The sequence below is a fragment of the Diadema setosum genome, chromosome 14 (assembly GCF_964275005.1).
Source record: "Diadema setosum chromosome 14, eeDiaSeto1, whole genome shotgun sequence".
Classification (NCBI taxonomy): domain Eukaryota; kingdom Metazoa; phylum Echinodermata; class Echinoidea; order Diadematoida; family Diadematidae; genus Diadema; species Diadema setosum.
Genome location: NC_092698.1, coordinates 11531984 through 11544753, shown reverse-complemented (window position 1 = coordinate 11544753; position 12770 = coordinate 11531984). Strand labels below are relative to the sequence as shown.

The window sequence follows — 12770 nt, the reverse complement described above, 5'->3', positions numbered from 1 at the left end:
TATCCTCTGGTGCATTTACATTATTTTTGCTCAACTTTGCTATGGCATGGGGGGGGGGGGAGCTTGCCCCCTAAGGGCCCCACCCCATTTGTGTCTTTAGATTTTACCAGTTTTAATTTGTTGCTAAGTAAATGCCTGGGATTGTTACTGGTATACTGCAGCAGTATAATAATCTGATAAATAAATTAGTTCTCTGTAAACCCCATAGCAAAAGTATGTGTAACGTCAGTTACGTAACGTCAGTTACTGATATGTTTATCTTTAAGTTTTCATAGAACACAAAGAAAATGGATTACTGTTTCATTTCATTTGGGTATTTGTAATTGATGAACCAAGGTATGATTCCATATCAAACACATCACTCTGAAAGGTCAGAATTATAAAATATCACAAAACTATTCCCAATCATGATTTTGCATGTGTAAACCCTATGGCAAATGTAAGGGTAGCGTCAGTTACGTAACGTCAGTTACCGTCATGCCTTCACTGAAATTGGCATGGTGCTAAAAGGATATATCTAAAGTGCACATTATTTTGCACACCTGTTCCTAAGAACCTATGTATACTGCCATATTAAACACATAAAGGTTAGAAGTCAGGGACATGAGATATTTCCATTTAAATCCACACCATAATTTCCCATGTCCTTCTTCCGTAACGTCAGTTACCGACACATTTTCACTTGCTTTGTGATAAGAAATGCAGTTTGAGGGAAAAACTTTCCACCTATTCCTTCACTCTCATAAACTCATTCATCAATACTAATTACAAGCCCTAGGTGCTTTCATTCACAAAACTACAACATAAACAATTTCATGAAAATCCTTCCGCGTAACGTCAGTTACCGTGGAATTGCCCAAATGATGATGTAGAGGTGTCACAAGGAAATAACAAATATGATGGGGCCTACATAAAAGCTATATAATACTTGTAAAACTGTAGGTCCCCAAATTCATAGGCGTGGAGTTATACAGAGAACAGATATGTTTATCTTGACCAACTAAAATTATTCCGGTACAAAAGTCAATATAGAGAATGAACTAATAGACCACATTTTGTGTATATTGCTCTGACCAGACTCTACAAATTTTCGCCATGTTTGAAAAAAGAATGCTGAATGTTTTATTGTTACCATTAAATTACTTTGTGCTGAGATGAATACAAAAGAATGGGAATATTAAAAGAAAGTTGCTAAAAGCCTGGCAGGGTGTATCCACTAAGTAATAACTGTTTTAATTTGTGTGAATAGGGATAAGGAAGAAGTAATGTCTTGAGGGAGGTCATTCCAGTATCTGGGTCCAGTAAATATAATTTTTTGCTTTGAAAAAAAAAATAGTACGAATACGGGGAAGGTGATAGGCATCACTTAGGCAAGTGGGATAACAATGCATGGAGCGATTTCTTCTTTACATATGAAGAAAAACAGGTGGTAGGTAATCCATTGGTTGTTAGCTTATACATAGAAATTCTGAGATTATAATAAATAAGTCTGGAATTTTCAGAATTCTGTTTTGGTGAAAAAAGCAGTTTGTATGAGCTTAAAGGGGATGGCTAGTAACTGATAAATGGGAATCAGTGGGAATGCCCCGTCGCCCCGTCACTGTACAGGCATGCTAACCTGGAAACATTAAACTGCACATTACTTGAATATGAGACCATTCTGAAGTAAAATAATTTTCACACAACAATAGATACATAATGTACTATTAAATGAATCTCACAAGGATTGGAACAATCATCCCCCAGCATTCCCACTGATTCCCACTGATCAGTTACTAGCCATCCCCTTTAATATCCAGTTTGGTTTATGATTCTTATTCAATTTACATTTGCATGTCAATGCATTGTTTCTGTGGTAGGTCAAGCCAGATTGGATGGTGCTCTATGCCAGTACTCTGAGGAAGAGAAGATGGAATATATAAGGAGAGCGAGAGATGCTGGAGTGAGGAACATTGAGATGGAGTCTGCAGTCATTGCTGGAATGTGCAATGCTGTCAACATCAAAGGTAAGAATATCAGCTATGTATTATCTATACACATTCTCATGCTGTTCTTATCATCCCTAGTGTGCATATGATGACCAGCTTATGTAACTTACTGCAGTAGCATGAATTTGAATACGCATCTCATAAGATAAGACAATACAGAACTGATATGCTTGCAATTAATTCATAACAAGGGCACCATTGTAACTGTAAATGTTGTGCCTGACTAGAGAAGCATTTTTCCTCCCTTGGAATGGTGGAGAAAGAACTTGCTGTATTTTCATGTCATGTTGTCATTGCTTAATTGTAAAAAGAGGAGTGGCATTGAATTTTACATTTATACACTCAAAAGATTATGTACGTACAAAAAGAAACCACTTTCCAATTCTCAGTGTCGCCAATACCTTGGTGCTGTGCGCAAAGCAGCATTTTAGATGCATTATGGGATAGCTCAGAGGACAAACTTGCCCCGGTTTTGGCTGCATATGCACTCGGGTCACATTCTGTCTTTATCCAGGGGTATTTTTTTTTGTTGAAGATTTCTTCGCTTTCCATCGTGTGACCAGCACATTGTAGCCATGCAGTAGTGAACCATGACTCTAGTGACTGCAAATCAGTCAAATTTAGAAACTTTCAACTCTTTTAAAGCTAAATCATAGCCAAGATAAAAGGAGTTACAACAGAAAAGCGGACAAATAACTCAATTGAATTATATGGGAACTGTGACACGAGCGAGACAACTGGAAGTGACCGTTGCACCAAGGAATCTCACAGTGCATATCTGTGACAGGGCTCTTTATCATGTGCTGAAGTTTTCTGCGCATTGGCAATACTGTTAATTGAAAGGAGTAGGATATAAGATTTTTCAGTTGGTAGAAATACCGACTATGTGAGATGCAAGAGACATGGCCACATCGAATTGTTCCTAGTTATTCTCATTACCGGTATTTTATTGGATGCTGTTCGTTTTTTCGATGGTTCATATTCCGAAAGTTTGTTATTCCAAAACACACAAATTCCCTATACCTAGATGTTTGTTAATCCGAAAATGAAAAAGGGTTCGTTAATCCGATCATTTGTGGCGTTATTCCGAAGGTTCGTTAATCTGAAAATGAAATGGGTGCATGTCACGAGACCAACACCCACGAGTCATACAGCCCACAAGTTATACTGCTCGCAAGTGTTTGTATACATGTGTGTGTTTGCAAAAAAAATAAACAAAATTCAGTAAAAGTGTGCATTAATTTTAACACATTGATTTCAAAATGCAAAATTCCCTGCAAAACACATAATACGCTTACTTAGAAAAAAAAAATAAATGAAATGATGCAGACATTCAGATCAACCAACTAAAAAAAATACCCAGCATTGAAGTGAAGTTTACATGGAAATATTTTACAAAATGTTCAGTGCTGCAGTGCAGACCTGCTTTACATGATCTGGAGGGGTGTAGTCATCTGCAAAGGTGTTGATTTAGCATAAATTCACAGAAAATAATGTGATCGGCTGTCTGAAAACAGCTATTCTATTTCATGAAAAAATGTACCATTTTGGGGAGAATAATTTTACAAACATGAGCAACAAATCGAGGTGAATTGCTGCGCTATACAACATTTTCATCCATTGAATGTCGTACATCATAGTTACAGAGATAATGACAAATTGAACTCAAAAAGTCTTTGCAGGCAGGAATTATATCTAATAAGGCCTACTTAACAAGTGAAGCGAGAAACACATTTTATTTATTCATCCTTTTTGGGGGGTTGGGGTCCCATGAAGAACACAATTTTACTAAAAAAGAAATAATAATAATTGGTAACAATGTTGCTCCCTGTAGCATGACAAAACTGCCCCCTAAAAAAGTAACATATGTAGAAATACATACTTGATGTCTTTAATAGGTACATGGTGCTGTTCAGTTAGTTGAATCTCTTTGCTTGATAGCGTGACGAAGTTGCATCCGCCAGAATGTTATTTTCTCCTTCATGGAACACCCTGTCCAAGTACATATTTGTAATTGACAAATAGATGGCACTATTCATCCTGTCAGGTCTCGTGAGCCTTCTTTTGGTAGTGTCAGTCTCTTGGACTTTCTTTGCCTAGTGTCGGTCTCGTGAGCCTTTTCTGCAAAGTGTGGAACTCATGGGCTGTATGACTTGTGAACCATATAACTCATGGGGTGTATGACTCATGGACCTATTTTTGATGTCAGTCTCGTGGACTGTATGACTCGTGGGTGTCGGTTTCGTGGGATGACCCCAAATGAAATAGGGTTTGCTATTCGGAAGGTTTGTTAAACCGAAAATGAAATCAGGTTCATTATTCCAAAGGTTCGTTAATCAGAATATGAAATAGGGTTCATTGTTCGGAATGTTGGTTTATCCAAAAATGAAATATGGTTCGCTATTCTAAAGGTTTGTTTATTCCAAAGGTTCGTTGATCCAAAAATGAAATAGGGTCCCTTATTCTGAAAGTTTGTTAATCCATAAATGAAATAAGGTTCATTAGTCCGAAAATAAAATGAGGTTCATAATTCCAAAAATGAAATAAACTCATTGTAATGACAAAATGCGTTATCGTAATCACCTGAGCCAAAGGCTCAAGTGAGCTATTGCGATCGCTCTTTGTCCGGTGTCCATTGTGTGTCATCCGTCGTGTGTAAACTTTCACATTTTCATCTTCTCCGTGAGAACCCCATGACCGATTTTCACCAAACTTGGCAGGTAGCATCCTAGGGGGATAGAATCTCAATTCCATCAAATGGGCACCATTCCCCACCTGTTGGGTGGGGGCCCAACCCACCCACAGTAAGGAATCTCTCAAGATTTTCTCTAGAACCAGAAGTGATTGAGCCAAGTTAATACAGTGAGTCAGTATATTGATGACTGTTGTTTCAAGTTTGTCTATGGCAGAATCAGGGGTGCCTACCCCCCCCCCCCCCCCAACATGAAGGAATATTTACAATTCTTCTTCTCTGGAACTAGAAGTGATAAAACAAAGTCATTTTGAGTGTACACATTGATGACTTTAGTTCCAAGTTTGTTCATTGCAGATCCAGGTCTGCTTGCCCCCCCTTTTTTTTTTGGAGTCGGGGTGAGGGATTTGAATGTAGACCTAAATTGTACATTTTCATCTTCTTGCTGAAAACAACATAATGGATTTTCACCAAACTTGGCAAGTAGCATTCCAAGGGGGATAGGATCTCAAAGTGTTTGAATGGGCACCATGCTTTCCTTGGGGGCCCCAGGGGGCCCTAACCTCCTGAATTAAGGAATATTCAATAATATTCTTCTCTAGAATCAGAAGTGATAGAACTTTAAGACTTTTTTTTTCCAAACTGCATAGTCTAACATCAATCAAGCTGCCCCCCGCCCCAAGTTTCCAATGTTCTCGGGTAAGAGTTTGCAAGAATGCCAATTGTTTTGTCATACAGATTAGAAGAAAGTGTCTCACATTTGGATAAAATGACCGCAAAGGAAACGAAAAAAAAAGACAAACATATAGTTTCCATTCGCAAAATGAAAATTCAAATTAAAAATTTTAACTTTGAATGAAAATATTTGCTTGTATTTATAAGGTTCTAATGTGTCCATGCCACCAAGCGTCAGAAACATTCTCAAATACTTGAGAATGAAAGGTGCGACAGTCAGAAATCACTCATACAAATTTCTATAAAAATAATTCAAGTAATCCAGAACATAGACGTATTCCCTATATTATGTTGTTAACATTTAAGGGCATTGTTTTCTTAAGCAAGTCTTGAGGATACAGTAAATGTTGGTCGACAAACTGTTGCCTTATTACATCACATGTTGTTGCTATTTTTAGAACATTGGATAGTCACAATGAAAATACATTATAACGGTTATGTTCCTGTAATTTGTTGTTTTTCTTTTCCCAGTCTTCGGCATGATTTACCTCAATAAAGATTGGAAAAGCTGTTGTCTTAAGTATTATGTACGGTTTGTTGCTTTTTTTATGCCTCCGCCACGAAGTGTCGCCGGGGGCATTATGTTTTCGGGTTGTCCGTAATCAATTTTGTGGACAGCGTATCTAAAAAACTGTTAGAGGTATCCTAATGAAACTGGCACGTATATGTATGAGTGGGCGAAGTTGTGCCTATCAATTTTTGGGCGCACATGCTCAAGGTCAAAGGTCAAATGGTCAAGGTCAAATGCTCAAAATTTCACTATTTCCCCTATATCTATGCAATGCCTGGAGGTATTTTCTTGAAACTTGGTGTATACATGAACTACCAAATAAAGATTCCCCAGAGAGAGCTTTGGGTCATGAGGTCAAAGGTCAAGGGTCAAAGGTCAAGTGAAAATGTTAAAATTTCACTTTTTTCTCCATATCTCACAAATATTTCAAGGTATCTTCATGGAACTTAGAATATATGCATGTACTGACTGGCAGTGATCATGTATGGGATTTAGGAGTCATGGGTCAAAGGTCAGGGGGGGGGGTCAAAGGTCAAGGTCAACTCATCAAAATGTCATTATTTTTCTCTTATCTATGCAATGCCTGCAGGATTTTTTCTTGAAACTTAGTGTATGCATGTGTGTGTGTGTTTATGTGTCCAAAAAGAGTATGAACATGCAGGCATTCCCTTTTCAAAGTGAACATGCCTCTCCTAAATTGTTATGATGATGATTATGAATTTTAAACTACTAATAAACGTGATGCTATAAGGCACAGATAATGGGGTGAGGGCTGATAAGATGGGCATTTAAACAATTTCAAGAGTTCTATGTACTTGACCTCAACACAATCACACATATGCGCACGCATATCAACGCACGCATAGGACAGCATATTAATTACATCACCGTATTTTGTCACAAGAATTCTACTTTATTTTCGGAATGACTAGCCTTATTTTTTTTTTCAGATTTACAGATTTCATTTTATTTTCAGGTTTACAAGCCTTATTTCATTTTCGGATTAACAAATCTGTGGAATAACGAGCCTTATTTCATTTTCGGATTAACAAAACTTCGGAATTACAAACCCTGTTACATTTTCGGATTAATGAACCCTTTTTCATATTCAGATTAACGAACCTTCACAATAATGAAACTTGTTTCATTGTCAGATTAACAAACCTTCGGAATAACGATCCTTGAACATTTTCGGATAAATGGACCTTTGGAATAATGGACCTTATTTCATTTTCGGATCAACGAACATGGAACATGATGAACATGGAACAAATACCCGAGCTGTGGTATTTGTTCCATGTTCATCGTGTCACTGCCGGCAACCAGGGACAGCCTGGTGGTAGTGTCGCTGCCCAGAAAGCAGTAGATGACAGGTTCGAGTCCTACTGGTTCCTTTTTTTCCGACATGTATGTTAATTTACAGATCAGCAGTTGCGATCTTAACAAATTTAATTTGTAGAGGGAGACAAACTGAAGAAACTCACACCTGAGCCTTCACCCCTCTGAATAATATCTTTCTTTCATTTAAACTTGGAATATGTATGTAAGATTGGACAAAGTTGTGCATATCACCTTTTGGAATCACAGGCTCAAGGTCAACTGTCAAAAGTCAAAATCTGGATGTCCCTATTTCCCCCATGTCTATACATATGTAATACCAAATAAAAATTCTCTAGGGAGAGTTTTTGTATTCTCCTCTCACGCAAGAGAGATTTTGCATTTTATGAATTGAAATTCAGCAATCTGGTGCAAACTTTTGGTGAAATATTTGGAAAATTTTCTATAAAAAAGCAAGAAAATTTTCACATCTCGGGAATTATGGGGGGGGGGGGGGAGATGATATACTTGTCCCTCCAATATTTTCATAGATGGGGACAACTACCCCCTGCCCCCCCCCCCCCCCCAGGATTGACACCCGGGGGGGGGGGGGGGGGCACACTTTTGGTGATATATTCAAGCTTTGTTTCTGTGAAAAGAGTAAGCATGTGCGACATCACTGTGTGGAAGTTGATGGGGGGGGGGGGGGGTGACTGTGTGGGTGAGGATAGTCCCCTTTAAAATGACGTAGTTTTGGCATTTTTAGAATTGAAATAAAACAATCTGATGCTCACTTTTGTTGAATATTTGGCAAATTTTCTATCCCTAAGTCTAATTCCATGGATAGAGACTGAGTGGGGGGAAGGTAAATTGAAAGATGATTAGGGAACTATGAAATTTATTTTACCCCCACCCACACATAGTGGGCCGAATGCATAAACGCTAGCAATTGCTTGTGCTAGCCTTTTACTCGAATCCGTATGCATAAAAACAAGCAATTGCTTGCGAGCAGAAGCTTTTGCTAGCAAGCACAAGCAATTGCTTGCTGCTCGCAAGCAATTGCTTAGAGACCAAGCATTTGCTTAAAAACGTATGCATAAAACATACCTTTTGCTAGTTCTTGCTAGCAATTGCTTATGATTTTCCAAGCTCTGTAAAATGAGCTTGAGCTTTTGCTTAACCGGAACGTACCCTTTTAAGTATCCTTTTGAACTTTTCATATTTATGAAAGAAAGACCTCACTTGTGAAGGAGTGGTATAAATCTACAAGAAATTACTCATAAGTAGGGTAGAAACTTTTTCATTTCAACAACAGGAATTTCCAGTGGTTAGCAAGCAAAATGTGATGAAAAACAGGTAGGATGTCTGACTTCGGTGGAGAGCAAGGAGACCTCTCTCCGCGTGCGATCTGGCAGATCCGGGCTACTGTAAGCTGCAGTGATGGGAATCAGCCAGTAATACGTGTGTGTGTATGTGTCTATGTGTGCATTTCATAGCTCTTCTGCTATGTCAGGAAAGTTTCCACACAGACATGCCCTTTCAAATACATGCTACCACACTCGCCTTTGTTCTTGTGTTTCGCACAGGCGTGACGTCCCTTTTGTTGAAAACGCAAGCAATTGCTTGTGCGGGACAAGCAAAAGGTATTAGCATAAGCAAAAGGTTATGCATATGGATTTAAGCAATTGCTTGAGCTAGACCTTTTGCTAGACGAGCTTGTGCTTTTACTTGAAGCAATTGCTTACAAGCAATTGCTTGTTTTATGCATTCGGCCCATAGTGTGTATTGAGGTACAGTGTATATAGGAATCACTCTGAGGTCAGTTGGCCGCGCAGTCTGTGGCCGGCGGTAGGTCCGTTGCAAAGTCTTATGGGTTGAACTCCTCTCTCAGTTTTTGAGCAATTTACCACAAATTTAGCATGTGTGACCGCTATCAAAGGTAAATGTGCAAGACACCTATTTCATTCAATAATTAGTTGAATAAAAAATCTGGAAAACAAACTCACTGTTGCGACATTTTGCCAATTATCTGTTGGCTTCTTCGGGCGAATTTTATGCAATGCCAGCATTTCTGTTGAAACTTAATACATGTATATACATATATTACCCAACAGAGATTCTCTAGGAAGTTTCTTGCCAAAGGGTCAAAGGTCATGTGAAAGTGCTAAATTTCACTTCTTCCTCCAATTCTTAAAATGATTCAAGGTATCGTCGTGAAACTTAGTATGTTCTACGTGACAGTGATTCTCCTGGGAATTCTAGGGTCAAAGGCCAGGTTAAAATGCTATTATTTCACTAAATATTACTGAAAATACACTTTTTTCTCCATACCTTGAAATTACTCAATGCATAAGCTGACAAAAGGGTCAAAAGTAAAGTAAAAATCCTCAAATCCCCAAATACCTGCATTTGTAGACAATATAGCCATTCATCCAATCAAATCTAGTTCAAGGAAAGTGAACATTCAACACATTTGGAACAAAAGTGTCATTTTGATATTTTACCAGTTATGGAAACTGTCATCACACATTGTCAAGATGTACTATAGACCTATTAGGAGAACCATGCATTATGGTGGAGGAATACCAGTCGCCATAGTGACATTTTTAGTTCTGTTTTGGCATTAATTCATAACTGTACTTTCATGTCTTTAAAAGAACAGTTTCAGCTAGAAGTTGTAAATTGGTCTCCATGATTTTTCTCCCACCACCTGATAGCTGCAGTGGTGTGTGTGACACTCTTGGATCGCTTGAAGTCAGACCAGGTGCTTTTGTCAGTGGATAAGGTCCATGAGCTGGAGCGTCGTCCCATGGAGGTTGTTATAGCCTACATCCGCAAGAAACTTCAATCAAGTTTAATTGAAATGAGACAGGACCACAAGATATAAGCCATTTCCCAGTGTATGATATGAAATATGAAATACTTGATGTCATACAGTGATGATGATCATACAAATCATATATGTGACCCACTACATACTCAAACATATCACAACTATTTTCATCTGAAAAATTATTCCCTCAGACTCCATGAAAGGGCAGAATTGATACATTCTTTTGCCAGGGTGATCTTCTGTAGCAATACTAGTACATCATTTGTAGGGCAATATTTCACTCTGCCCTGCATGCACCCAGTATAAACAGCCATAACATATATAATAAAGCTACCCATTGTGTATGCATGCATATTGTCAACCCATAATTTAGAAACAGCTTTGAACGTATGCACATTGCCAGCAAATTGCAGAATCAAATGGATGAAAGTCAGGCACACAGAATTGTATTACATAACGTATATCCTCAAGTTCTGTAAATGCCTGTAATTACTTCTTTGTTGTTGTTTTTTTGGTTTTTTTCACTGAAATCGTAGCCATGTTAAAGATACATCGTTGTTACATGTTTTGTAAATCAAAAACAGATCAACACAAATTTTCCTTAGCCTTTTGGTCCCCTTAAAAATACAAAAAAACAAAACAAACAAAACCCTCCAAAAACTGACATGGTCTGTCACTGCAAGATATGTGTTGAATATGAAGAGAGAAAATGGACTGTGTGGGTTGGCTGTTGTGGGAAGGACTATACATGTATAAGTTATCAGACAGCTTGCCATTTTAAAGGTTATGGACCATGAAAGGTTAGAGGAAACCCTAAACACAAACCTGAAGTCTTGCAGGCTGGCCTGTTTACTTGACCACTTTCATTAACAGATCTCATCCATTTCAGGAAGACATTCAGTGTTCCTTCATGATGACAGCCAAACTTGGATGAAGTGCAACTTGTCATTGTTGTATTCAAAGTAAATGTGCTCAGTCATGCATGACATTTGCCAATACAATGAGGTACTGCTGGAAAGAAGAAATAAATCTTTTCCTCGCAACCAACATTGCGCTCCCCGTAGTTGACAATTATGTAACTGCAGCCCTCTAAAGTTGGATTACTTTTATTTTTGATGCTCACTGTAGAACCCATAGCATAAAGTGTACATGCAGTTGATTTCCTTCTGACTTCCATGTTATGAAATTATTGATAGTCAAACGCAGTGACAGGAACAATAACTTTTAGTGATGTGTCTTTTATCTGTGCATACAAATTATGAAGAATTGTCACATCATGTTTGAATAGTCCCAGATACCATGATGTTGGCTACCATATTGATAATGCTATTTAATATGGAGTTAAGCATTTCAAGGAGAATACAGTGTATTCCCATATACATGTATAACGAAATCCTCAGGACCAGCAGTTTTCTTTCATTATAACTATATTACGCTATAACTAAACAAATGCAGTACAATACGCAACATGCGTGTACACTTTTGTATTGTACATGTATATTGTTTGTTGAATACTCATCATACCCTGGAAAGCTATGCCAAATGGGCTGCTATCTCATTAATTTTATTGAAATGTTACATTTAAACAGAGAGCATAAAGTTGTTTGCACTTTCATGCCTAGCTTGTAAACACATAAAATTAAATGGTTTAAGATTTTGGTTGCAGTTCATCATTCCAAAGTTCATCATTACTAAAGTTCGTTATCCCGAAGAGTCCTTATTTGCAGGTTCGCCATTCCCAGGATTTGTTGTTCCAAAGGTTCATTAATCAGAAACTGAAATAAAGTTTGTTATTCTGAAGTTCATTCTTTTGAAAGTTCGTAATTTCAGAAGTGAGATAAGGTTTGTTGTTCCCAAGGTTCATTGATCCGAAAATGAAAGAAGATTAGTTATTCCGAAGGTTCGTTAATCCAAATGAAATAAGAATCGTTAGACCGAAGGTTGGTTATTGCGAAGGTTTGCTTAAATTATCCGAAGAAGATATAAGGTGTGTAATTCCGAAGTTTTGTTAGTGTAATGGAGTCAAAGTGTAAAGGGGCCTGAGCTTTCAATCCTAGCAGAATCTTCGTCAGAGGCAAAATGACAAACAGAAAGGGAAAGCAATCACAAATTATAAGGACTTCCCTCAACGATAAAAGTCAGGGAGAGGCTGGGTACACAGAACAAAGAAAACAAAAGGAGGGGGTAGGAGGTCATGGGCAAGGAGCCCAACAGGTAAAGGGAGGGGGATTAGAGCAGGAGGGTGGACAGACAAAAGGCAAGGAGGGTCAGTAATGATCCTGAGGACAATGGGGGCAACCATTGAAGGAAAACAATGAATAAGGAGGCAACATCAAACAAGATTAAGGAACAACAGAGGGATAAAGAAAGGAAAAGAGTGAAATAGCAACAGCAAGGGAGGGGGGGGGGGGGTGGGCTGAGCAAACAGTGAGCCTTAATGAGGTGTACAAAGAGGAGGCAATAAAATCAAAGTGAGAGTCAACCAACAAATGCAAGTACATATGTAGGCCTAAAGGTAATCAAACATATCAAAGTTGAAAGTATATATACACAATAATGAAAATAATAACAATAATGATAATGATATTGATAAAAAAATAAAATAAAGCACATATGGCTCGCCACTATTGGATAAGCAGTTTTCAGCAGCTTTTTTTGCTACACTTAGTTCATTCTCTGTTGTTGCATCACGTC

General features: G+C 38.1%; 1 protein-coding gene across 2 annotated transcripts in view; it reads left to right on the top strand.

Annotated features, from left to right (window-relative positions):
- Positions 1-12367, top strand: part of LOC140238360 (uridine phosphorylase 2-like) — a 114935-nt gene extending 102568 nt beyond the window's left edge. For both annotated transcript variants that reach the window (XM_072318293.1, XM_072318294.1), the window contains 2 exons: positions 1860-2006; positions 9961-12367. In XM_072318293.1, the coding sequence (XP_072174394.1) occupies positions 1860-2006; positions 9961-10130 (317 nt within the window). In that variant the 3' untranslated portion in view covers positions 10131-12367. The remainder of the gene's footprint in view (positions 1-1859; positions 2007-9960) is intronic.
- The last annotated feature ends 403 nt before the right edge of the window (positions 12368-12770 follow it).